The 25,638-nt window shown below is 44.7% G+C and overlaps 1 protein-coding gene across 1 annotated transcript in view; it reads right to left on the bottom strand.

The window, feature by feature from the left end:
- ADAMTS9 (ADAM metallopeptidase with thrombospondin type 1 motif 9) overlaps positions 1–25,638 on the bottom strand; it is a 914,249-nt gene that overhangs the window by 379,607 nt on the left and 509,004 nt on the right. The window contains exons 24-25 of the mRNA XM_086939088.1: positions 22,610–22,729; positions 16,227–16,316 (exon numbers count right to left, since the gene is read on the bottom strand). Of these exons, the coding sequence (XP_086795214.1) occupies positions 16,227–16,316; positions 22,610–22,729 (210 nt within the window). The remainder of the gene's footprint in view (positions 1–16,226; positions 16,317–22,609; positions 22,730–25,638) is intronic.

Consider the following 25,638-nt stretch of genomic DNA (forward strand, 5'->3'; position numbering starts at 1 on the left):
AAATCCCTGCCTCACTCTCTATGCATTGGAAACTATTAACGTAGCTAAATGTGGCTTTTTCAACAAAATAGGGGGGAAAAGCATTAAGAAACATTATTTTGTGTAACTCAGCAGTTTCAGTGGGGCCTTGAAGGCTGAAAATGGGTCTAAAAAGTGCTTTCACCAAGGGTTTGCCGGGGGTGGTTCGTTGGTTGGCTTTCCAGAAAGGAGTGATAAAGATAGGGAAAGATTACTTTGAAGAAAGAAATTCTGGCAGACAAAAAGGAAAAGTCACTAGTCTATAGAACTTTTCCATATGCTGTAGTTCAGCTTCTATTAGATCTTAACACCGTTTTCACACTGCCTGTGATGGAACTAAAAGCTAGTTTAAAACAGGCGATGCAAGCCTCAAGTTTCTGCCTGGATAGGGAGGTGTGCCTTAAAAAATGAGGATTCAAAAATATTATAAATTCAATCATAGTGAACAGATCATAACCTTATATAAAATGGAGCTTTCTACATGGATTGTGGCGTTTCTGGATTTTGTTGCGATTATGTATCCTTCCTTTAAATCCTCTCATGGCGAAATGGTATGGAATCTCTGCTGAATGTAATCTCTGTTAGAATGGGATTCAAGACTTGAATCATGTCCTATTTGCCTGTCCGGCACTCCTACTACATTGGTGAAATTGGCTGAGGCCAATTTGCCTGCAATTGTCTATACAAACCGCCTTGGAAATGCAGCAAGCACTTTTTAATCCTCCCAATGAAATATTTTGTTACTGAATTTTCTAATTTCTTTAATGTTTTTAATCTTGTATTGATTGTAAACTTTTTAACTGAAGTATGTACTGTATTATAATGCACTTTTTGGTATGTGCCAAGACGTTGTCTTGTGTTTGATTAGATATAAGGTCATGTGTATATTTTATGTGGACTCAAAATTTGAAACATGAAACTAAGGTTTATATAGTGAACTATACTTATTGATGAATATTTATTTCTAAGTAGAACACCTAGATAAATAATTTACAACTATACATCCAGCACTCTAGACCGCAACATTAACCTGTCCTCAATGGTGGGGCAGTTGTGGCAGGTATGACTGTGTTAACTTGTATTCTCGTTTCTGAAGGAGGCATAAAGGTGACCCAAAAATATGGGAAAACTAAAATCAATGGTTTCTACTGCCAAATCAGGCCTGTATTGCAAAGATTCTTATTTGAATAGCTGATACATCCCATGCTTCCATAGAGAAAAGGTTTGGTAATGGATGAAGAGTGAATGCACACTCCACTACATATGCTTTCTCACTGTCTTTGTAGGGGGTTCTTTACGGCAAACATGCGCAGGAGACAGGATTAGGTAGATTTCTGCTGTGCTATTTCTGAGTAAATGAGTTGCAAAGAGACGTAGGCCCTCATTATGAGTTTGAATATTTCATCTGAAGTGATAAAGCTGGATGAAGTAACTCAAGTTGGATTTTGTATGTCATGTTTTTCTGTTGAATTATCTGTATGATTACCAGTCATGATACTATTCCCTGATGAATTTAAGTGAAGATACAGCCCACCACTGCAAGAGCTGAAAGGAATTTCTAAGTTGATAACATGGATATGATAAAAAAGACAAGAAAGTAAAGCAGAGATCACTTCTCAAGATATTTTCTGAACCTCAGAAGCTTTTAGGGATGTGCCCAAGCTGCTAATGATGTTTGAGAGGCATTGCAGGGTTTCAGAAACAGCTACCTAAATGGTTAGGCAAATTCAATCAAACCATGCAAGGTATGACCAAGATAGTTATCAGTATCCCAGTTTTATCGAGTAGTTGCAACAAGGGGTGCTGGAGGACTTTAATCCCACTTCATCTTCTTTGAGTTTCTCTGAACCAGGGGCAGATATAGAGTATTTTATTTGCTTATGGACTTTTGCTTGAGTGGCATTGGGGGAGCCAATAGAAGATAAGAACATGAGTTGACTACTGAATTTGGTCTATGGTCCTTTAATTGTTTTCATACGAAATGAAGACACACTAATGTCATCATTTAGCCACGCGCTTTGCAGACAAAGTGACATTTTTCTATGAAAGATTATTTCAAAATACTCACAGCTAAAACTATATATTAAAAAAAATGAAAATGCCATCCACAAACAACATGAGAAGAAGTGAAGAATAAAAAAGGGAAGTATGAAATGAGTTCTAATACACTCCAGTGGTTAAATCACTTGTACCAGCCTTATGTAATCTTAGAAGATTTAAATTTGCAGAATTTACCCTTAACTTTTTTAGTAGTCTTCGTCAATTCTAGCAGTACAGAGTGATTTATGAGGACTTTCCATACTTAAATCTTTTACCATAGGTTGATATTTTAATTATTATTTTGTATGTCAAGTTTCCTGTGGAACGTTTAACTTTTGAAAATATTGCTAAATTAATTACATTGTGCAGAGGGTTGTTGTGTTCTTCTCTTCCAAATTATGTGTTTTTAAGTCACTGCACATTTCTACAATGAATTAGTATGCCATTGTCATGACATCTACCTCAAGCATAACTTCAACATTGGACCAAACCATATATAAACAACTTCCATTCCAAGGAGAAAATGCAACCTAGAAATGTAAGTAAAATATATCTCAGTGTCTGTTTACTCAACTGGTCACATGGTTAACAATTCCAACCTTGTTCTTTTCAGAGATTGTTTCTAAAAACTCCCTTAAATTCTGAGAATAACCAATATTACTAAACACGCTTTGCCTACTATGTATACTGCCACTTGAACAGAAACAATCACATTTATTCATATTTATTATCTTAAGTACACCACTGCACCTCACCTAGTCCACTTCAGAGTCTGGAGAAGATAAAAGAAAAAGATTGAGAAGTTCTCAATACAGTGGGGTTAAAGTACAAATAGATGTGTAGAATGGTCATATGTCTTGCATTTTTGGGCACTTCAACAGTGGATTTGGACATATGTGAATGTCAGTTAAATTTCTGAATTGTAGTTAAGTAGCTTTGTTTCAATATATGAAGGGTTTAGGCTGTTCCATGATTTCAGTCTCCGTATTTTAAATGCTCTTCCACCATGCCTTAATCACTCAAAGGAACATTGCTCAATCAAGTGAGCTGAGAAGGAATGTTGGCTTCAGGTTGGAGCACTGGGCTGTGCTAGTGTTTGATAGTAGCCCGATACCTCTGCCGCTGCATGCTTAATGCATATTATAGAGTGTTTTGATCCTGGTTTTGACTGGAAGACAATGGAGAACTTTCATGGCTGACTTAATGGCACACATTTTCATAATTGTAGGCACATCCTTGTTGCCAGATGATGCACTCTTTGCAGTCTGACAATGAGATTTGTGGGAGCCCAATACAGATTACCTGGCAATATTCAAAAGAGTAATAACCGGAGCTCGAGGTGGTTCTATTTGGTGAACAGTTTGGAGGAGTTGGTTAAGTTTTAAGAGGATTAAGAGTTAAAAATGAGTTCCCTTCATGTCAGTGTTGATTTGTGGGTTGAAGTTGAGTTGTGAATCAAAAATATTGTCAGATTTCTAACACGTTGGTAGGAGGATTGCCTAGTTTTGTAGGCCAATTGAACAGTAGGAGTTCCAAGCATATTCTTTCTATGAATAGAACTTTAGTTTTAGTTCTTTCCTTCATCCAAAATATGATTTGGTCTCGGCACCCCAATGTTTAAGCAAGCTACTCCTTGATATATTCTTGGTAGATGTGAATCTGGGTGTTATCAGCGAATCTGGAATCGTACTTGATGAACTAATACACAAGCTGTGGGAACATATAGATATTGAAGAGGAGATGGGAGAGGGATTAATCCTGAGAGACTCATCAATGCCATTTTAGAAAGGATTTTTATGATGATCTCATTTGTATTTTTTGGCTTTGTTTGCAGAAGAATGATCAAATTCACTCAAGACTACCTGTGATATTATACTCTATTTATTAAGCATGTTTAACAAAATGGTATGATATCACAAATAACATGGTATTCTTATTATACTATTATCGTCATTATATCCATATTAGCAGTAAAGTTTTAGACACTAGTGGAGGTATTAGACTAATTGCTCCAGGGGACCAACGGGGGATAATGCCTATTTGCTGTGCCCCTGGGACCGTAGAGGTTTGCATGGTGCCTTCTACAATACAGATCACATTGGTGCTATAGGTTTGACTGCACAGTCTCAAAGGAGCGGTCCTTCGCTTGCTTGGAGCCATGGCCCCATGTAAATGACGTAACCTATTTCCTTTGCGCCTGCATGATATGACAGATGTGGGTGCAGAGAAACAGGAGCTATAAGAAGATAATCCGACTGTGTGCCACATTTAGGTTGTGTGTCATACCGATATGTGAGTCAGTGCGACTCTCTGAAGGTACCCTTGAAAAGGAGTTTCATGGACCCCAGACATCCCCTTGCAGATGCATACAGTCATTCACTGCACTCTCCTGCAAGGGGTCTCTGTCCTTATTTGAATTGTAGGCCTGCTGCTGCCTGTACAGTGAAAGGTGGACTGGAAGCTTGAAACAACCGATCCCTCCTTTCACTAATGTGCTATACCCATGGCAGTTGTAAGTTTCCTGCTAGGCGGGGGTAGTGCATTCTTTGTGATAGGGTAGAGTGACCCAGCCTGTGTCTGGCACATCAAGGTCAATGAGCTCCACGGCGCAGATAAGGGTAGTATGCCCAAGTAACATTAATGGAACTGGAATGTAAGCTAATCTTACATCAGATGCTACCCTGGTACAATATCAAATCCTTAAACATCCCAAAAGTATAGACAAGACGTCAATATACAATGATGCGATAAGGAATCAATACCAGGCTCATCTTTAGAGCCACACAGTTCATCATTCCTCCAAAACAGCCTGTAAGTGCTTTGAAAAGGCCATTCAGGGGACGATATTAATGACCTTTTCACAAGTATAATTTCACTTCTAATAAAAATGTCACATCTCAGAAATTCCACAGCAATCACTCTGGGAGATTCTTCCATGATTTTACTTTTGTTTTACATATATTTCAGCATGTGGACATGCTCTACGTTATGTCAGTCATAATTTTGAATAGCACTATGATTCACATTGAGCGAAAGTAGTCCGGAAGGGACACATGCTAACAAAAACGTTAATTTTTCTATAAGCTTCTTTGTTCATTTTCATTAGTGAATTCCTGGTAACTTTAGAAATGTTTAAGTAGACTAATAAATATTCCAATGTTCCTTTATGATTTGTAAACATGTTTTAAACAAGGTGTTTAGGCATTAAATTCGTTTTGCCGAATGCCATTACAAATGCATCAAAATCACTGTAATAGCTGAATCCATTGTGATTCATTTATTGTTGTTTTGCTTTTCTAATCAGGCCCATGCTATAGATAACAGGTTCTGTTATCTTCCTTCTGAAATATTCAGCCTCACTTTTGTGCTTGGTATTGCTAAGTGAGGATTCACACATAACTAGCTCAGCATCCTAAACTTTACACTTCTTGCATATTTTTTCTACATCAATTGCGTTCTGAGTTTCGGTTTCTGTTGCATGCATGTTCACTCTTAAATAATGTATGAAGAAAACTGTCAAGAGCTGAATCAGTGACATCTTCCTTTTCCAATGGGACTGTTAAAGAGAAGGGTGACCCGTTCCAGTAGCCACATTGCCATCCAGTGCTTGAATAAAAATTGGACAAATTATGCCATCTAGAATGAATCCTCAAACGCAAAGATGACATCACAAAGGAAATAAAACCTTCCAAGAGGAGATGAAGGGTGACCAGAGAAGGAATGATGCTGGGAAGGAGAAACAGGAAAACTGATAGCAAGGCAGCAGGACAAGGAGAAAAGAAAATTCATAGAGTTAAGAACACGTCAAACTTTGGCAGAGTCTGTGATGCCAGATCAATGTTGGTTTCAAACTTCAGAGAACAAGCTACCTCAAGATTCTTCCTGGAGGCCCTTTTGAACTGAAAATGCAGCATAGGAAAGGGTGTCTATTTCACCGTCTTGTACAGGGCAGTAGAAAAGGCGAGCTCCACCTCTGCTTCTTGTGGGACTGAGGCAGAGAGGGAAAGCAACATGGTGGAGCACCATCAGGATTCCTGGTTAGTCTCCCCTGAATGCCAAGCATTCATAATCAGTTTAGAAACTGCAAAGCTGCTCCTTTTTGAGGAGGCAGTAAAGCACACCGAAACAAGGCTCTTCCCGCAGACTCAGATTGCCGCCAGTCAGACCATGGAGACCTGCTACCCAGCCACGAGATTATCAGCGCCGCAGGCTGCGTCTGAGGTGGAATAACAAATACCTATCATACAAATTGAGGTGGGGTAGCATTAAGTACAGAACTAACAAGCATTTGCAATTCAATAGGTCTTGCATTTATGCGAGTTTAAGCTATCAGCATTGTAAATGAAGATGCCTTTTATTTATGTTTTAAAAACAAACATAAATAAAAGGCATTGTGATTTACAGTACCAAGAGCTCAAAACCGAGTAAATGAGACACCTATTGCATTGCAAATGCTTGTTCTTGAGTGTACAAACCCCAGAGGAAAGGCCGATCTCTGTATTTATTTTTTGGATTATTTTCTGAGATCCCTTTCAAGTGAAGCTTTTTGGCCCTATTGTTTGAAATGTATGATGTAATATGAATCCCCTAATCCAAATCTCAATTAAAAAAAATGAATGGGGGAGATCCCCCCCGAACCTTCAACAGGAAGTTCAGGCTTGCTTACTCGCTCGTTCAAACCTGTTCGCGATGTGCATTAAAGTAGGGGGTATATTATTTCCATGGCTACGGCACTTTCTTGCATATGGTGCTGTGCATTATGCAGTGAAAGAAATCGTGTTTTAACTGTGCTTTAGCATAATGAATGGTTTGTACTATATGTGAGAGTAACATTTCAGGCATATCGGTTTGTACTATACGTGAGCGCAACACTTCCGTGGGTGCCTCAAACTAATTTAACATTTTAAGTAATGCTGTCATTGGATATCTCAGTGACCAATTGTACTGATTCAAATACGGGCCCCATTCTGGTCCGCTCGAGGTATAGGCAGCATTTCCAGAGTGCTTGAGCAAATCAGATGGTTGTAGTACAAGCAATCCGTGTTTGTGATTGGTGGGTAGGGCTATCCGGTAAAAACTATACAAGCATTTGTCCTTTGAAATGTGATCTACTATATGTGATTGCAACAATTTGTGGGGTGCCTGGGAGTTATTCTATATTGAGAGGAGCGCTGCTATTCAGCACTTTTCTTTTTAAATACTTTGAAATATGGACCGGCTTTTGGTCAACTCACTGTGCAGGAAGCAGTTCCGGAGTACTCGGGCAAACTGGATGCTGGTGCAAGAAGCAAATCGTGTTTGTGATTAGAGGATTTTATGATCCAATAGAAAGTGTGAAAACATTTGACTTTTACAAAGTGTATCTGATGGGAATGAAAAAAATAAATTCACTTCTTTAATGGCGCAATGTAAAGCCCAACAAATAACAAAAATAAAGGAATAATAAAGTGACAAAGTAAAAAACACACAGTGCAATGTAAAGCTCGACAAATGATAAAAAGAAAAACCACTTCGCATTTTGTGTGTGATCCTAAGAAAATGAAATTGCGGGATGTGGCTTCAGAATGCAGTGAGAGGTTCTCGAGCTCATCGAAGTGCCATCACATCAGGGATGTGCATTGTGTGGACAGAAACAGACCACAAGGAGAAAGACTGCGAAAGTCAAAATATGTGCACAGGCAGAGGTGTAGCTAGAGCTTGTGGCGCCTGGGGCTATCCCTCAGATTGCCGCCCCGTGGGGAGGGAGGGGGGGGGGGGGGCGGTGCTGGGGAAAAAGGACGGCGAGCACTTGAAAGATGTCCGAGAGACGCGTAGTATTGCTGCTAATAGTTACCTCGATCATGCAAGTTACATGCACATACATGACACGGTCAAAGGCTACACAGTTGAATACACCGGTGACTGGCAGTACAAAAGAGACCACACAGACTGCATGATCTATCTGGGGACTCAGAAAAACCGCATGTGACATCCATCAGAGAGCTGCGTGAACAATTACTTGGTAATCCCCTCAGCAAAAAGGCAAACATGCACATACATGACACTGTTCAAGGATCCATCATCTACAGCTGACATTAAATGACCATACATCATAGTCCCCCCATTAAAGCAGTGGGGATCTGCACAAACGTGATGTGCTCTGGGGACCCAAAACCAACTTAACAGTGTCGAAGCCTGTGATTTTTTATCTTTCAAAAAACGCAAATTAATTATTCACAGGGAATGACTCAGTGTGTGCCCTTGGAACTAAACGCAGCACAAAGGGGTCAGTCAGCTCCACCTTGCCAATATGTGTATATTGTACCTCTTCATTGAATAACAAGGGTGCAAACAGGCCATAGGTGTATCTCATACCTCTTTATTCAATAACACGGGTGCAGACAGGATATCCATGTATCGCATACCTCTTCATTGAATAAGAAGGGCACAGACAAGCCACCCACGTATCTCATACCTCTTCATTGAATAACAAACACGCTCGCAGGCCACCCGTGTCCCTCATAACTCTTCAATGAATAGGAAGGGCGCAAACAGGCCACTAGTGTCTCTCATGCCTCTTCATAGAATAACAAGCATTTGTAATGCAATAGGTCTCACATTTGCGAGAGTTTAACTTATTGCCATTGTAATTGACAATGTCTTTTATTTACGTTTTAAAAACCAACACATAAATAAAAGGCGTTGCCATTTACAATGCCAATGGCTCAAACTCTACAACTGCGAGACCTATTGCATTGAAAATGCTTGTTTATTTCAGTTCTACTCTCTATCCTATGTCAGCTCCCCTGAACAAATAAACTGGGAGACGTTGAATTTAGGTTTTAAATTCTAAATAATACATTGATTTCAGATCCCAAAAATTGGCAAAGCTCAACTAGTTTAGTCAAATATATAAGTATTTGAGACACTGCATGGCAGAAATAGTAAGGCACCAAGGATACAACCAGTGTCATCATATTCTTCATGTGCTTTCCATAAACCTTTGTGATGTGTGGCGGTAATGAATTACTATTTAATATTTGAAGAGTCTTGGCCAGTGACTACGGCTGAAACTTAGAATGCCACCTCTCTCTATTCAGTGCGACTAGTTTGATATAATTTAGTAACTAGGCGCAACACAGCAGTAAAAACGCAAACATGGAACACCACGGGCATGCTTATCCCACTGCTTGCCAGACAAGTCCTCGAATTCCACAATAGAGCCTTCTGGGGGTTGGCTGTCCTTTCCGGCACTAGAATCATCTGCAAGAGCGTAGCGCGTAACGCGTCACTGTTACATTCATCGCGAGGGCTGGCCAAAATATCACTGTACAGGGCCGTCATTGGTAGCGCTCGCGCAAGCCGCGCACGCTACAAGATTGACGGCCCTGGACTCTGTCTGAGACTGTGACGGGGGGAGGGGGCAACAACGGTTGAGGGGTCTGAGGAGACACAAACGCAGGACTTCATTTTTGGCAATTTATTGAAAGCACCGTGGCCGCCTGCCTGCAGTGATTTCAATTAAATTGCCAAAAACAAAGTCCCGCATTTGTGTTGTGTGCAAAGCCGCGCTGCACTCCACTCCTTCTGACCTGCTTTGGTAACAGCTGAGCTGCACAAGCTCAGAGGTTACCAAAGAAGGTCAGAAGGAGACGGGAGTGGAGTGCAGTGCGGCTTCCACTCTTATCTGTTGCTGTTGTATATATGTATATATATATATATATATATATATATATATATATATATATATATATATATATACATATATACATATATATATACACACATATATATATATATATATATACACACACACATATATATATATACACACACATATATATATAAAATAAGCAACTGCAGCCTTATACACACCGGAGCTGAATAATGCTGTAAGGACTCCCCAATATATCATAAAAGCATACATTGGAAACAGGGAAAAACAACAGCAAAACATGTTTTGAATTTGTTTTAATGCTTAGCAGTCAGAAGAAACTCTCACATAGGACTGAAAGCATATACAGGCTGCATTGCAGAAAAACAGTCTAAAATGACTGAAAAGCGAACTCATAGCAACATAGAGGTAAACTGGCACCGTGCCTTTAAGGCAGTCATGACCCCCAGCTTCCCATCATGCCTCAGGGGTGACAGTTAGGTCAGTTCTTTGCGGTGACTCAAAAAGCCATGACACAAAGAGTTGACATTACCTTATTAAAAAACACAATGATCCTTTGCCCGGGGAGGTGGGAGGGTTGCTTATGACTTTGATGAGGATACCCCTGGAAGAGAACTAGGATTACAGGTAAGTAACTAATCCTTCTCTTCCAGGGGATCCTCATCAATAATCATAAGCACTAGAATAGAATAGCGAGCCTCACCTCATTCACCTGCGGGCAAAGGAAATATAACAGTAAATTAACCAATCAGCTCAGATAACTAAGCCGGGATAGATAGATTACTATCCGAATAGATTCCTCAAGGAGGCCGGCCCGCTTGAGTATCAGCCCTGGAATCGGATTCTAGACAATAATGCCTTGTGAAAATGTGAACCGATCTCCAGGTTGCAGCCTTGAAAATTTCTGACATTGGAACATCATGCAAGAAAGCTACTGTGGCCGCTTTTCCCCTAGTGGAGTGTGCTTTAGGAGACAACAACAAGGGTTTATGCGCCAACTGGTAAGACAATTCTATACAGGACACTATCCATCTTGAAATGGATCTTTGGAGGCTGGGAAACCTGTTCTCATGGCACCATAATTCAGAAACACTTGATCTGATTTCCTCATGCCCTTGGTGCCCTCCAGATAGAATTTAAGCACTCTTTTGAGGTCCAAGGAATGTAGCGACCTCTCCGCAGGAGTCGCGGGGTTTGGAAAAAAAGATGGTAGGGAGATTGACTGATTAATATGGAAATCAGATTTAACCTTTGGCAAAAAAGCAGGGTGAGCCCTTAACACTACACTGTTGTGGTGCACACAGTGTAAGGTTCTTTTGCACACAGCGCTTGGATCTCACTTACTCTGCGCGCTGATGGTATCGCTACCAGAAAAGCGGCCTTAAACGTCAGGTGCTGTAAAGAGGCTTTGTGAAAGGGCTCAAAAGGAGGACTCAATCTAGACAGCACCAGATTCAACTCCCAGGGAGGAGAAGGGTTTCGAACCGGGGGGATACACTTTCTTCAACCCCTGTAAGAAATCCTTAACCACCTTCATTTGGAAAAAGGAAGGTTGGCTGGGTGACTTTCTGTATGCCGTAATGGCTGACAAATGAACCATGATTGAGGCATATTTTAAACCCGCTTTTGCTAAATATAGAAGGTAAGGAAGAATGACGTCTTCCTACCCCTTCGTAGGGTTAAAATGATTTTCAACACACCATAGGTAGAATCTCTTCCATTTAAAAGCGTATGAAGCTCTTGTGGAGGGTCGCTTAGCCTCTTTCAGGATATGCATGCAGTCCTGCGGCAGATTCATGTGGCCGTATTGTAGGACCTCAGGAACCATGCTGCTAAGGCTGGGATGGAGAATCCTCCCTTCCATCTTGGTCAGTAGGTCAGCTCTGTACGGTAGCCTCCTGTGGGGGAGTACCGATAACTGAAGAAGGTCTGGGTACCAGCACTGCTGTGGCCAGTCTGGAGCTATCAGAATCATCTTCATGTTGGATCTGATGAGCTTGGACAACACCTTCGGGATCAGAGGCAGAGGAGGAAAGGCGTAGGCAAATGTCTCTAACCAATCGATCAAAAGCGCATTACCCCTTGTCCCTGGATGGTGGAATCTGGATGCGAAGGCGTGGCATTTTTTTGTTTTTGTTGTCTGCAAATAAATCTATTGATGGACGACTCCACTGTTGGAAAATGTCTGCCACCACCTCGTTGTGCAGAACCCAGTCTGGCTGATCTTCGAAGTGCCGACTGAGTGCGTCTACTTTGACATTCTGATCTGCCGGAAGGTGCACTGCCACTATGGAGAGGTTCCGAGCCAGTGCCAGATCGCTTGAGCCTCGAGGGAGAGAGGACGAGAGCGCGTACCACCCTGTTTTTTTAGATAATTCATGGTGGTCGTGTTGTCTGTTTGGATCAGGACCGAGTTGGACGTGATCGAAGGCAAAAAAGCTTTCAGAGCAAGACTGCACGTAGCTCCCACATGTTTATGTGGTAGGACTGCTCTTTCGTGGACCACCAGCTCTGCATTTGAAGGCACCCCATGTGCGCCCCCATCCTTGTAGAGATCTATCCGTTATCAACTATTGCACTGGAGCTGGTTGTTGGAAAGGGACTACCACCAACAGATTCTGCGGCCGAGTCCACCACTTGATGGAGGATTTCGTTGCGTGGGAGAGCATGATCCGATCCTCCCAGCGACCCGTTGCTTAGTGCCACGTGTCTTCTGGATCTTGTTGCAACGGACGCATTCTCAGCCTGGCGTTGGGGATGAGAAATATGCAGGAGGCCATCAACCCAAGCAGAGATGCCACTTGTCGGACTGCTGGGCGATCTGTCTGAAGCAGAGCCTTGCACTTCTGCTGCATTGAGGAAAGTCTCTCCACCGAAGGAAATGCTCTTGCTTAGTTTGTATGCAGAGTCGATCCCAGATTGTGGATCACCTGGGTGGGCTGTTGTACAGACTTCTCCATGTTGACATAAAGACCCAGTTTGTGTAGTTGCTGTAGACAGACTTGGAAATCGCTCCTTGCTTGTTGAGGAGATGGCCCTTTGAGGAGCCAATTGTCTAAGTAAGGGTAGAAGAATAGACCTTTTCTGTGTAGGGCGGCCGCCAACACTGCCATGCACTTGGTAAAGACCTGGGGGCAGACTTCAGCCTGAAGGGTAAGACCTTGTATTGATAGTGCTTGTCTCCAACCACAAACCGCAGATACTTGCGATGATGTGGAGCAATGGGTATATGGAAGTACGCATCTTGAAGGACCACCGAACACATCCAATCTCCTGCTTGCATATGTGGACATATTTGATGAAGGACCAGCATGCAAAACTTCTCCTTCATGATGACTCTGTTCAGCAGGCGGAGGTCCAGGATAGGTCTGAACGTGTGCTCCTGGTCATTTTTGGGCACAAGAAAGTACCTGGAGTAGACCCCCCATCCCTCGCTGCGCGGAAGGAACCTCTTCTATGGCCTTTTTTCGCAGAAGGGTAGCCACTTCCTGCCGGAGCAACTTTAGTTGGTGAGGACGAGATCTTTTTGGAGGAATGTCCTTTGGAAGCACATGAAAATGTAGTGCGTATCCATTGCGCAGTATATTGAGCACCCAACGATCTTTTGTGATGCTGCACTAATCTGCCAGATGTGAAGCACTTCCTCCCACTGGAGTGGGTAACGGTGCCAGAGTAAGCTCCTGCTCTTTGCTTCCCTGACGATCTGGCCGTGGAAGAGGACTGTTGCTGGTGACCACCTCTACCTCTGTTGGATTTACGGCCCTGGTACTGAGACTTGCCTTGGTTTTTTCATTGGGACCGTTGAGGGGTTTGAACCCTCTGCTGGTATCCCTTGCGTTGGTGAGGCCTGTATCGACGTTTGTACTCCTTCTTTTTCTCCAAGCCCACGGCTTTGAGGGTGTCGAGTTCCGCCTTCAACCTGCCCATTTCCTCATCTGTATGGGTGCCAAATAGAGAGGAGCGGGAAAACAGGAGATTTAGGATTCTCTGCTATGCATCTGGCTTGAGTGCTGTCAGCCTCAACCAGGAGGATCTCCTGGCACAAACCCCATGGGCATATGAATGCACCGATAGAGTAGCGCAATCTGCTGCCGTACTGATCACTTGGTTGGCAACAAGTGACCCCTCTGTGATGATCTCTTCAAAGTCCTTCTGATCTTCTTTTGGCTGCTGCACTGGAGACCTTTAACAATGAAGCTGCTGAGCTGCACACCTTACGTTCCCAAGAGTCCTGGGACCTACTTTCCTTATCGGGTGGAACCGATGAAGACGCAGCCACATCATGAGTTTTCCTCGCTGCTGCAATGATCACCGAGTCTGCAGGCGGATCCACCTTCAAGAAGACAGGGTCTGAGGAAGCCGGCTTGCATTTTTTTCTGAATTCGAGCCGGTGTGGCCTTGATCGTAGCTGGTGTTAGGAAGATGTCCATCACAGGTTCCAGAAGCCCAAGAACCAAGGGGAGTAATGGACGAGACGCTGCCCTCTGATGCAGAGTCTCAAAGATCACCGTTGTTGCCACCTGATGGGCAGACATCTTGATGTTCAGCTTCTGAGCCCCTCCTGAAGCACATCATGGTAGGTGTTGATGTAATCTATCGGAGATACCCTCGATACAGGGCTGTCCGTTAGGGGAGGGGAATAATTCCTCTTTGATGATCGGGTGGAAGAAGAAGACTACAACGGTGTCCTTCTCCTTCTGCGATGGGAACTATGTCTTCGTTCCGGGGACCTGCCTGTGTGCTCCTCATGTCTGGGGGAACGCGATCTGTCCACCTCCTGCACCAACCTTTGTAAAGGTGACCTGTGGATGGAACTTGCATACTCCTGCATCGAAAGTTCAATTTCAAATATCGATTTTGTTATCTTGTTCAGGCAACAGCATTTATGCCTAGATGCATCAACCTATTTAGGAAGTGCAAACGGTGCGAATCGCAAAATTCGGCCGTTTGCACTTCCTAAATAGGTGTCTGGGATGCATCAAGCATTTTTGGAAAATCGCTATTTTTAGCAAATTCCAAAAATGCGATTGCTTTTAAGGAATCGCAAATTTGCGATTCCTTAAAAGCAATGCATGATTATTTTTAAAATTGCGATTTCGCAAATAAGGGGTGCAAATTACCACGAGGTTGAACCTCGTGGTAATTTGCAAAAATGTGTCAAAATGCCCAAAGATGCATTTTAAAACACTGTCATGTTACAGACAAACATGTCCTTAGGACATGTGTGTGTGTAACATGCACTTTAAAATACATTTCAGGGGTGCAGGGGGAGTTCCTTTGGACCCCCCCTGCACCCATGGAATGCATTAACATTTTGCGAGTTCCAAATTGCGAATTCGCAATTCCCATTGATTCCTATGGGCCTTTTGGCCCATAGGAATCAATGGGAATTGCGAACTCGCAATTTGAAACTCGTAATTTTATTGCGATTCGGTAAAAATTGCGATTCGGTAAAAAGTGCGATTTTTACCGAATCTCAATAAAATTGCAAAATAAATGATGCATTGCTATTTGCGATTCCTTATTTGTGATTCCTTATTTTTCGCAAATAAGGAATCGCAAATGAAAACGTTGATGCATCTACCGGTTAGTTCACTGTAGCTGACGCGTTAACCACAATGCTCCTCAGTAACAGAGTTACAGAGGAGCATTGAGGGTAACAGAGTTACCGAGGAGCATTGAGGTTAATGCGTCAGCTACAGTGAACTAAATGCTGTTGCCTGAACAAGATAACAAAATCGATATTTGAAATTGAACTTTCGACTCGACTACATAGTGAGTTGGAATTGTCGTCAAGATTACTACAATATGATACGACAGTTTCGTTTAAAGTTGGAAATCATACACCTGTTCGACTGAAGTTACAAGACTTAAGGATAAAACTATATGGTATTTTTTGTCAACTATTCGTCCTGAAGATGGTCTGACGGTCTCATCGCCACCCCAGACCGAAACGTCGACAGCAGCATCTGTTCCATCAAAACATTGATTGTTCAGAATTTCTGGAAAGATGTCAACATAGTTGTTGTATAGGTTAATTAACGTCACCTTTCAAGCTATGTTTAGTTGCTTTTTATCTCTCCCCTGATCAAAAACCTTTGAGCATATATTAAACATATGATTGTATTGAAGTATATTTTCGCCCTGTGTGTTACTTTTGGAATTATCATTTATTATTTGTTATATCTTTCACAATTAAGCACATTGATTGCTTTTGATTGAATCTGTTGTTCACCACTGACTAGGGTATACTGAGAAAATATCTTGAATAAGCATTTGACAAACAAAATCCCTTGTAGGCAATTTTCCTTTTTCAAAACTTTATCGCCCAAGCCTCCAAGGGTTTATTGGGTTCCCACCCTTCTTTTTAGATAGATGAACTTCAGCTGCATTCAGTAACATTCAAAAGCAATTTGATTACCACGCCTGTAGTATAGGAGAAATGTGTGGAAATAACATGTGCTACAAAATAATAAATACACATTCAGTGCATATAAATATCAAAAACACTTACTGGAGTCCAGGACCCATATCTCCATTGCGTCCTACTGTGGAAAAGTCGTTTTGTTTCTGGGACACCGGGACATGGTGCTATTTCACAGTCCTAGCAAAGATTATGATTTTTGTTTAAAAAAAATAGAAACTGCATTTCAAGACAAATTAGACACATCTAAAATATTACCCATTTATACATAGTATTGCATATGCTAAACTGTAGCCCCGAAATAGTGCAAACACAAGGAGATGATGGACGGAGTGCTGAAACTTTTCAAACACTCATCCCCAGTCACAGATATGGGTTGAATCCATCATCGATTTGTACCTCACTTCGCCACCCCAGTTCAGCCCCAGCTATATGTTACCCCGAAACTGGTCCCAAAATGTTTGTTTACGGTTCCTGGCTTGGCAGTTCAGGCTGGACGGTTCCCATGAGGCACAGGGTCAAGACTGATTTGCATATGGCTGGGTCTGAACTGAGGTGGTGAAGTGAGCTAAAGAACGATGATGGATTTAACCCAGATCTGTGACTGGGGGTGAGTGTCTGAAAAGTTTTAGCACTCAGTACATCATCTTCTTGTGTTTGCTTTGTTCCACCTAAGTGAAGTGGGACCCTTGCTCACTTTGCCACTGGATTCAAGCTAGCCTGGCTGATGAGGGGCGTTACCCCGAAACCGGTCCACGGATGCTTGTTTCTAGTCAAGGAAAGACCTGGCTTGGCAGTTCAGGCTAGACCGTTCTCATGACACAGAGGGTCAACACTGATTTTCATATATCAGGGTCTGAACTGGGGTGGCAAAGTGAGCTAAAGAACGATGATGGATTCAACCCAGATCTGTGACTGGGGGTGAGTGTCTGAAAATTTTCAGCGCTCCGTCCATCCCCTCCTTGTGTTTGCTTTGGTCGCCCTAAGTTGGCAGGGTATGCCCAGGCGTGGGTCTCTTGCTCACTTTGCCACTGGATTCAAGCTACCCTGGCTGATGAGGGGCGTTGTCCAGAAACCAGTCCCAGGATGCTTTGTGGCTGATGAGGGGTGTTACCCTGAAACCGGTCCCAGGATGTCTGTTTCCAGTTCAGGGAAGACCTGGCTTGGCAGTTTGGGCTGGACTGTTCCCATGAGGTACAGGGTCGAGACTGATTTGCATATGGCTGGGTCTAAACTGAGGTGGCAAAGTGAGCTAAGGAACGAGGATAGATTTAACCCAGATCTGTGATTGGGGGTGAGTGTCTGAAAAGTTTCAGAGCTCCGTCCATTTATTGTTTTTAAATGTATTTAATGCGATTTTCTATAGCGTGAACTTTACCCGAAGGGGTCAGAGCGCTTTACATAAGAACCAGTTGCAAAACATAAGGACTTAGAATTACATGCGTTACATAAAATATACAAACAGAAACAATTGCAAATGTACAAGATGTAAAGTCACAAGGAGGAGATACAAACAGAAAGGAAAATTGCAAATGTACAAGTAGTAAAGTCACTCAAGGAAGAGATACGAATGGATATACTCTAAGAGTCACATAGGAATGGTAGAGAGTACAAAGGTCTACTGCATATACTAGTGATTAGAGTGATCTCTATATACATAGGGAAGGGATACGAGTGGATATACTCTAAGAGTCACATAGGAATGGTAGAGAGTACAAAGGTCTACTGCATATACTAGTGATTAGAGTTATCTCTATATACTCCTTGTATTTGCTTTGTTTGCCCTAAGTTGGCAGGGTATGCCCAGACATGGGCTCCTTGCTCACTTTGCCACTGGATTCAAGCTAGCCTGGCCGATGCGACCCTTGACACCGTTTTCAGGTTAGGCCGCTCCCCACGCCGCACAGCACCACCTGTTTGTCCGTACCTCTCAGCCCGCTGCAGCCGCAACTGTAAGTTCGCTGCCCCTCCTTCGTTCAGCCTCATTATCTTTTGTGCCTGCTCCTGTAATTAGTTTAATTTTTGTCTAGCTTGTCTAGTTATCTAGTTGTTTTACCTTATTCTTGTTATTTTGCATATGTTGTTCTGCATTATTTTGTTGTTATTGTTGTCCCCCTAGCCTTCTGTATCCCCCGCACACTCGGTTCCCGCTGCTACCTCTCCGCAGCCCCGCCCCCCTGCTCACCCATTTGCCGCCCCGCTCCCGCCTCCCAGCTGCTCTTCCCTCCCACCACCCCTTATATGGCAGCTGCTGAGCGGTGAGGAGAGCGACCTTTGACCCTGTTTTCAGGTTAGGCTGCTCCCCACGTTTCACAGCACCACCTGTTTGTCTGTGCCTCTCAGCCCGCTGCTGCCGCTACTGTAAGTTCGCTGCCTCTCCTTCGTTCAGCCTCATTGTAATTTGTGCCTGCTCCTGTAATTCTTTAGTTTCATTTTTGTCTAGCTTGTCTAGTTATCTAGTTGTTTTGGCTTACTCTAGTTGTTTTGGCTTATTTTGTTCTGCATTATTTTGTTGTTTTTTTTGTCCCCCTTGCCTTCTGTATCACCCGCCTGCTTGGTTCCTGCCGCTGCCTCCCCGCCTCCCTGCTCGCCCATTCGCCACCCCGCCCCCGCCTCCCAGCTGCTCCTCCCTCCCACTTCCCATTATATGGCGACCACTGCGCGGGCACGTTGCGGACGCACTGAAAGCGCGCCAAAGGCAAGCCCGTCTCCGCCCATCCGCGCCTTGACCGCTCCTAGTCCCAGAACCCCTGGCCCCGTGAATGCCACGACACCCGCCTCCGCTACGATGCCAGCACCCTCCACCACGCACTCAACACCGGACGGCCACACACCTGCTTCCTGGCCGCCCGAAGCGCACCCAAGGACCCTTCTCCTGCCGGAGCTGCAGCTTCACCAGCCTCCGAGCCATCAAACCACCCACCAAGGAAGGACAAAACCACCTCAGATGCATTTTACTCAACACCCGCTCCGCCCGCAAACACTCCATCGAACTCTGGAACCTTCTTGACTCCACCTCCCTAGATGTCGCCTTCCTGACGGAGACCTGGATGAACTCTTCTTCTGCACCCAACATCGCCATCCCGGATGGCTACAAGATCACCCGGAGGGACCGCATCAACGGAACAGGAGGAGGAATCGCCATTGTTCACAGGAACACCCTCAAAATCTCGACCAGCACTGACGACACCCTTAGCACCGCTGAACACCTGCACTTCCAGATCCACACTGATCCCAACACCACCCTCATAGGAACCCTCATCTACAGATCCCCCCCCGGACCACGGCCACAGTTCAGCGACTCCAACGGCGACTCCGTCAGCACGCACGCCCTCGCCTCCACCAACTACATCCTCCTCGGGGACTTGAACTTCCACCTTGAGAACAACAACGACACCAACTCCACCACCTTGATTGACAACCTCACCAACCTCGGACAGCTCGGCAAAACACCTACCCACTCTGCCGGCCACACGCTTGACCGCATCTTCTCCGCAAGCTCCCACGTCTCCTTCAGCGACACCACTGAACTCCACTGGACCGACTATCGCTGGATCCACTTCACCTTCCAGAAACCCACCACCGCACTCAACAGTTCCCCCGCCGCTGCTGGAGCAAAGTCACCCAAGACCAGCATAACACCACCCTCGCCCGCAGCCCTCTGGCTGACCCCACCGACGCCGGCACCGCAGCCCGCAACCTCAGACAGTGGACCGACGACTGCGCCAACACTCTAGCCCGATCAAGAAACCCTCCAACAGACACACCAACAAGAAACCAGCTGGTTCACCGCAGACCCCCAGGCCTCCAAGCAAACCTGCCGAAAACTAGAGAAGAAATGGCACCACGAATAGACACCGGACAGCCATGCAGACCACATGAATGCCATCCGCAGACACCATCACCTCATCAGATCTGCCAAAAGGGCCTTCTTCAAAGACCGCCTAGACAACAACGCACACAACAGCAAAGAGCTCTTCAACATCGTGAAGGAACTCTCCAACCCCAGCTCCAACACCAACGACATCCCAACATATGTGCTACTTCCTTGCCACCTTTTTCCATCGCAAGATCGCAGGAATCCACGACAGATTCAACTTCCTGACCACCCCGACAGCCACAGAGTCCTCGGACCTCACGCCCACCACCCACATTGATCCCCTGCTCACCTGGACCAACATAAGCGACGACGACACCATCAAAATCATGTACTCCATCCACACCGGCTCTCCGTCTGACCCATGCCCACACCACATCTTCAACAAAGCCAGCGACCTTAAAGTACCCCATCTCAGCAAGGCCATCAACATCTCCTTCGAGATCGCGACCTTCCCAGAGAGCTGGAAGGACGCCGAGGTCAACACCTTACTCAAAAAAACCAAGGCTGATCCAAAGGACCTCAAGAACTTCCAACCCATCTCCCTGCTCCCGTTCCCAGCGAAGGTCATTGAGAAAATCCTCAACAGGCAGCTGACCCACTATCTCGAAGAGAACAGCATCCTGAACCCGTTCTGGTCCGAGTTAAGCAGCAACCACAGCACCGACGACATCAGAGCCCTGCTGGACAACGGGGAAACCGCAGCCCTCATCCTCCTGGACCTTTCAGCCGCCTTAGACTCTGTCTGCCACTGCACCCTAGGCACACACCTCCCACGACGCAGGGATATGAGACAAGCCTCTGGAATGGACCACCTCCTTCCTCTCCGGCAGAATCCAGAGCGTCCACCTCCCCTTTCCATCCGAAGCCAACAAGATCATCTGCGGCGTACCCCAAGGATCATTCCTCAGCCTGACACTATTCAACGTCTACCTGGCACCGCTCGCTCACGTCGCCCGACTGCACAACCTCAACATCATTTCGTACGCCGACGGCACCCAGCTGATACTCTCCCTCACCAAGGACCCCCTCACCGCCAAAACCAATCGCCACGAAGGAATGAAAGCCGTCGCTGAGTGGATGAAAAACAGCCGTCTGAAGCTAAACTCGGACAAGACGGAAGTCCTCATCCTTGGCTCCACCCCCTCGGCTTGGGACGACTCCTGGTGGCCGACCGCACTGGGAGCAGCACCGACACCCACAGACCACGCATGCAACCAGGGGTTCGTCCTTGACTCCACACTCTCCATGACCAAGCAAGTCAACGCCGTCTCGTCCTCCTGCTTCCACACCCTCCGCATGCTCGGCAGGATTTACAGATAGATCCCCACCGAAACAAGAACGGTCACCCAGGCCCTCGTCAGCAGCAGGCTGGAATACGGAAACGCCCTCTACGCAGGAGCCTCGACCAAACTCCTGAAACTACTACATCACACACAGAACGCCTCCGCACGTCTGATCCTCGACATCCCTCGCTACAGCCACATCACACCCCACCTGAGAGACCTGCACTGGCTTCCCATCAACAAGAGGATCACCTTCAAGCTCCTCACCAATGCACACAAGGCACTCCACAACACCGGACCAGCATACCTCAACAGATGACTCACCTTCTACACCCCGAATTGCCAGCTCCGCTCTGCCAACCTCGCCCTTGCCATCGTCCCCCGCATCTGACGAGCGACAACCGGCGGCACATCTTTCTCTCATCTCGCCGCCAAAATCTGGAACACCCCCCATCCTCCTACGGCAAACCCAGGACCTACTAACCTTCAGGAGGCTACTCAAGACCTGGCTATTCGAGCAGTAGCAGCCCCCCTCCCCCTATCCCCCCCTCAGCGCCTTGAGACCCTCACAGGTGAGTAGTGTGGTTTACAAATGTTCTGATTGATTACCCCAATACCGGTCCCAGGATACTTGTTTCCGGTTCAGGGAAGACCTGGTTTGCAGTTCGGGCTGAACTCTTCACAGGGGCAAGACTGATGTGCAAATGGGCGGGTCTGAACTGAGGTGGTGAAGTGAGCTAAAGAATGATGATGGATTTAACCCAGATCTGTGACTCAGGGTGTGTGTCTGAAAGGTTTCAGTCCTCTGTCCATCATCTTCTTGTGTTTGCTTTGCTCACCCTAAGTTGGCAGGGTATGCCCAGACGTGGGTCTCTAGCTCACTTTGCCACTGGATTCAAGCAAGCTTGGCTAATGAGGGGTGTTACCCTGAAACAGGTCCCAGGATATTTGTTTTCGGTAAAGGGAAGACCTGGCATGGCAGTTCGGGCTGGACTATTCCCAAGAGGAACAGAGTCCAGACTGATTTGCCTATGGCTGGGTCTGAACTGAGGTGGCGAAGTGTGCTAAAGAACGATGATGGATTTAACCCAGATCTCTGACTAGGGGTGAGTGTCTGAAAAGTTTCAGTGCTCCATCCATCATTTCCTTGTGTTTGTCCTGGAAATGTGTCAGTTCGAATCTACCCCATAACTCTATACATTTCCCAAAACACAGAGGGGTAAAATATACACACATTAGACAGTTGTACTTCCATTAACATAAATGAGAAGGAATCACATATTATAAATAACAAGTACATCGTAATTCACCTGAGTGTCTGTGGGTCTAGTAGCAGCATTGCATTCATTGTCATCTTCCACTGTTCTGTAGGCTCCTGCAACACATTTCACAGCTCGCATTTTGTATCCTTTTCCACATGTTGCAGTACACTATGAAAAAAGTTAATTGGTAGCATGAGTGGAATACATGATAAAATACATTTCACTGTTTGCTATGGTGATGAAAGATCTCTATTAAACATTTTCTCATTTTACTTTATTTTGTATTTATGTATTTGTTCTGTATTGTACTGGGCTTCAATAGCACTGAAAATATCTAACATTTTAAATGTATAATAATTTATCATTTAAAATGTATAAAGAGCATGGCTACTCCACTATAGTGTTCCAGCGCTAAGGTACTGACATGTAGCAAGAAAAGGAGAACCTAAGCTGATAAAGGTTTTACTTTAGGTCAAAAAGCCTGGTTTTTAACTTCTTCCCGAAAAAGACTTCAGATGTAATTAACCAATAGGATTATATGATTGTTTATGCTATGGAACATACATTTAGTTTGGGCATGTCACAGAAATGTAACAGTATTGTTTAAAGAAGTCGATACTAAATGCAGGGAAGATGTATGTAATACACGTAGGCTAGTAAATAAGATTCAAATCAATGTAAATGTATGTTGGAGAATTGCAAGGATTTTGTAATGCTCATATGAATTCTAACTGAGCAAATGTTATCAGTGACCTGAATCCAACTCATGCTTTTATACTTCCACACACATTGGAGTAGATAGTACCATACTATAATCAAAATTTCAGAGGTGTTGGAGAATGAACCAACTAGGTAGGGACAGCAGAGAGTGTCAATTTACACACAGACAGGAACTAAGATGAAGAATATCACACCTAGGTAACAGTAAGCACACAGAAAGCATATGGACCCTCTGCTAAAATATAGATATTCATGAAAGGAATACAAAGGCTCGCCTGAATCAATGGCGGGTATATCAAATTAAAGAATCCAAGAAACCAACCGGAAGAAAAATGTGGTAAAATCTGTTATTTGTCTTCGTAAAGGTTGCATACTTAAAGTAATAGAAGCACCTGAAAAAAGGTAAAAAATGTCCAAATTACTGTGGGTGGATGTGGTTCATATGATGTAGAAGGAGTAGTTTCTGTCTTGTAACTCCAGTTCTGTAGTAGGGGTATCTCTGTTATAGTCATAATCCAGTGAATAGTCCCGCCCATGTGCGTGGACCCCGGAGCAATCAAAAATAATCTCTTAAAGTGTCGAAAAAAGGAAGAACTGCACAGACACTTAAGAGAGAATTTAAAGACAGATAATGCAGCCTATAACCAGGCTACACTGTTCAGTACTTCAACTAGAAATTCCACCAAAAATCCACAAACAGCAAAGCCTGTCCAGATTTCCCTTGCCTCAGCAGCAAAAACCCTCTGGAATGATAGAGAGGAAGACATGGACAGACAAGCCCCATAGGCTGCCATTATGTGGCTCAAAACAGGATACTGTGCCTTTAAGAGAGCCTTCCAGAACTTCACAATATCCCAGAATGCACTGCAGGTCCCTTTTACTTTCAGTTCTTTTTGAAGGCGTAACACGCCAGACCTGTAGCATTCCTTACATGAATATCTCTCCACCGGGGAGGAGGGCGGGCGCTTATGACTATAACAGAGATACCCCTACAACAGAACTGGAGTTACAGGACAGAAACTACTCCTTCTGTAGTAGGGGATCTCTGTGTATAGTCATAATCTAGTGAATAGAATGGCAAGCCCATCCCCACACCAAAGCGGCGGTAGAGAAAAGAAATCAAACCCACTATTGTGCGAACAAATTCCGCAGCGAAGCCTGTCCAACCTGAGCATCTGCCCTGGCATCAGTGTCCAGACAGTAATGCTTAGCAAAGGTATGAACCGACTTCCAAGTGGCGGCCTTGCATATTTCTGCAATAGGAACATTACGGAGCAAAGCCGTCGTGGCAGCTTTGCCCCTGGTGGAATGAGCTTTAGGTTTACCTCCTAAGGTCTTATTAGCTTTCTGGTAACACAGTTGTATGCAGGACACAATCTACCTAGAGATGGACTGCTTAGAGGTCGCAAGACCCGTCCTGACTGATCCATAATTGATGAACAATTGGTCTGACCTACGAATATCTTTGGTCTTATCCAGATAAACTTTCAACACCCTCCTAACATCCAGGGAATGTAAGGACCTTTCCGCTGGAGATGAAGGATTCTGAAAAAACGTAGGCAAAGTTATAGTCTGGTTGACATGAAAATCAGAAATAACCTTGGGAAGAAATTTAGGGTGAGTACGCATAACAACCTTAGCAGCATGAAATACAGTATAAGGTTCTTGGCAACACAACGCCTGAATTTCACTCACCCTGCGGGCCGATGTAATGGCCACGAGGAACGCCGCCTTTCAGGACAGGTGCTGCAACGAAGCCTTATGAATAAGTTCAAAAGGCTCCTTCATCAAACTGGACAGCACCACATTCAATTCCCATGAAGGCGAAGGAAGCCTGACAGGAGGGAACACTTTCTTCAAGCCTTCCAAAAAGTCTTTGATCACAGGGATCTGGAAGAAGGAAGTCTTTGAAGGGCTTTTCCTGTAGGCAGTCAATGCAGCGAGATGAACCTTAATGGAATGAACATTAAGGCCAGACCGCGCCAAATGTAGAAGGTAAGGAAAGATGACATATTCCTTGCACGTCGTCGGGTCAAAGTTCTTGGACGCACACCAGATACAAAACCTCTTCCACTTGTAAGCATAGGATGTCCGAGTGGAAGGTCGCTTAGACTCCTTCAGTATGTCCATGCAATCTTCGGGCAGATTCAAGTGGCCATATTGCACTATCTCAGGAGCCGTGCCGCCAAACTCAAAGACGAGAGGTTGAGATGCAACATCTGCCCCCCGAACTTCGAGAGAAGGTGCGGCCTGCACGGCAGCCGTATGTGCGGAAGGAGAGACCGGTGAAGCAGGTCCGTGAACCACCACTGCCTGGGCCATTCTGGGGCAATCGGGATCCTCCGTGCCCTGGACTG

The sequence above is a fragment of the Lissotriton vulgaris genome, chromosome 9 (assembly GCF_964263255.1).
Source record: "Lissotriton vulgaris chromosome 9, aLisVul1.2, whole genome shotgun sequence".
Classification (NCBI taxonomy): Eukaryota; Metazoa; Chordata; class Amphibia; order Caudata; family Salamandridae; genus Lissotriton; species Lissotriton vulgaris.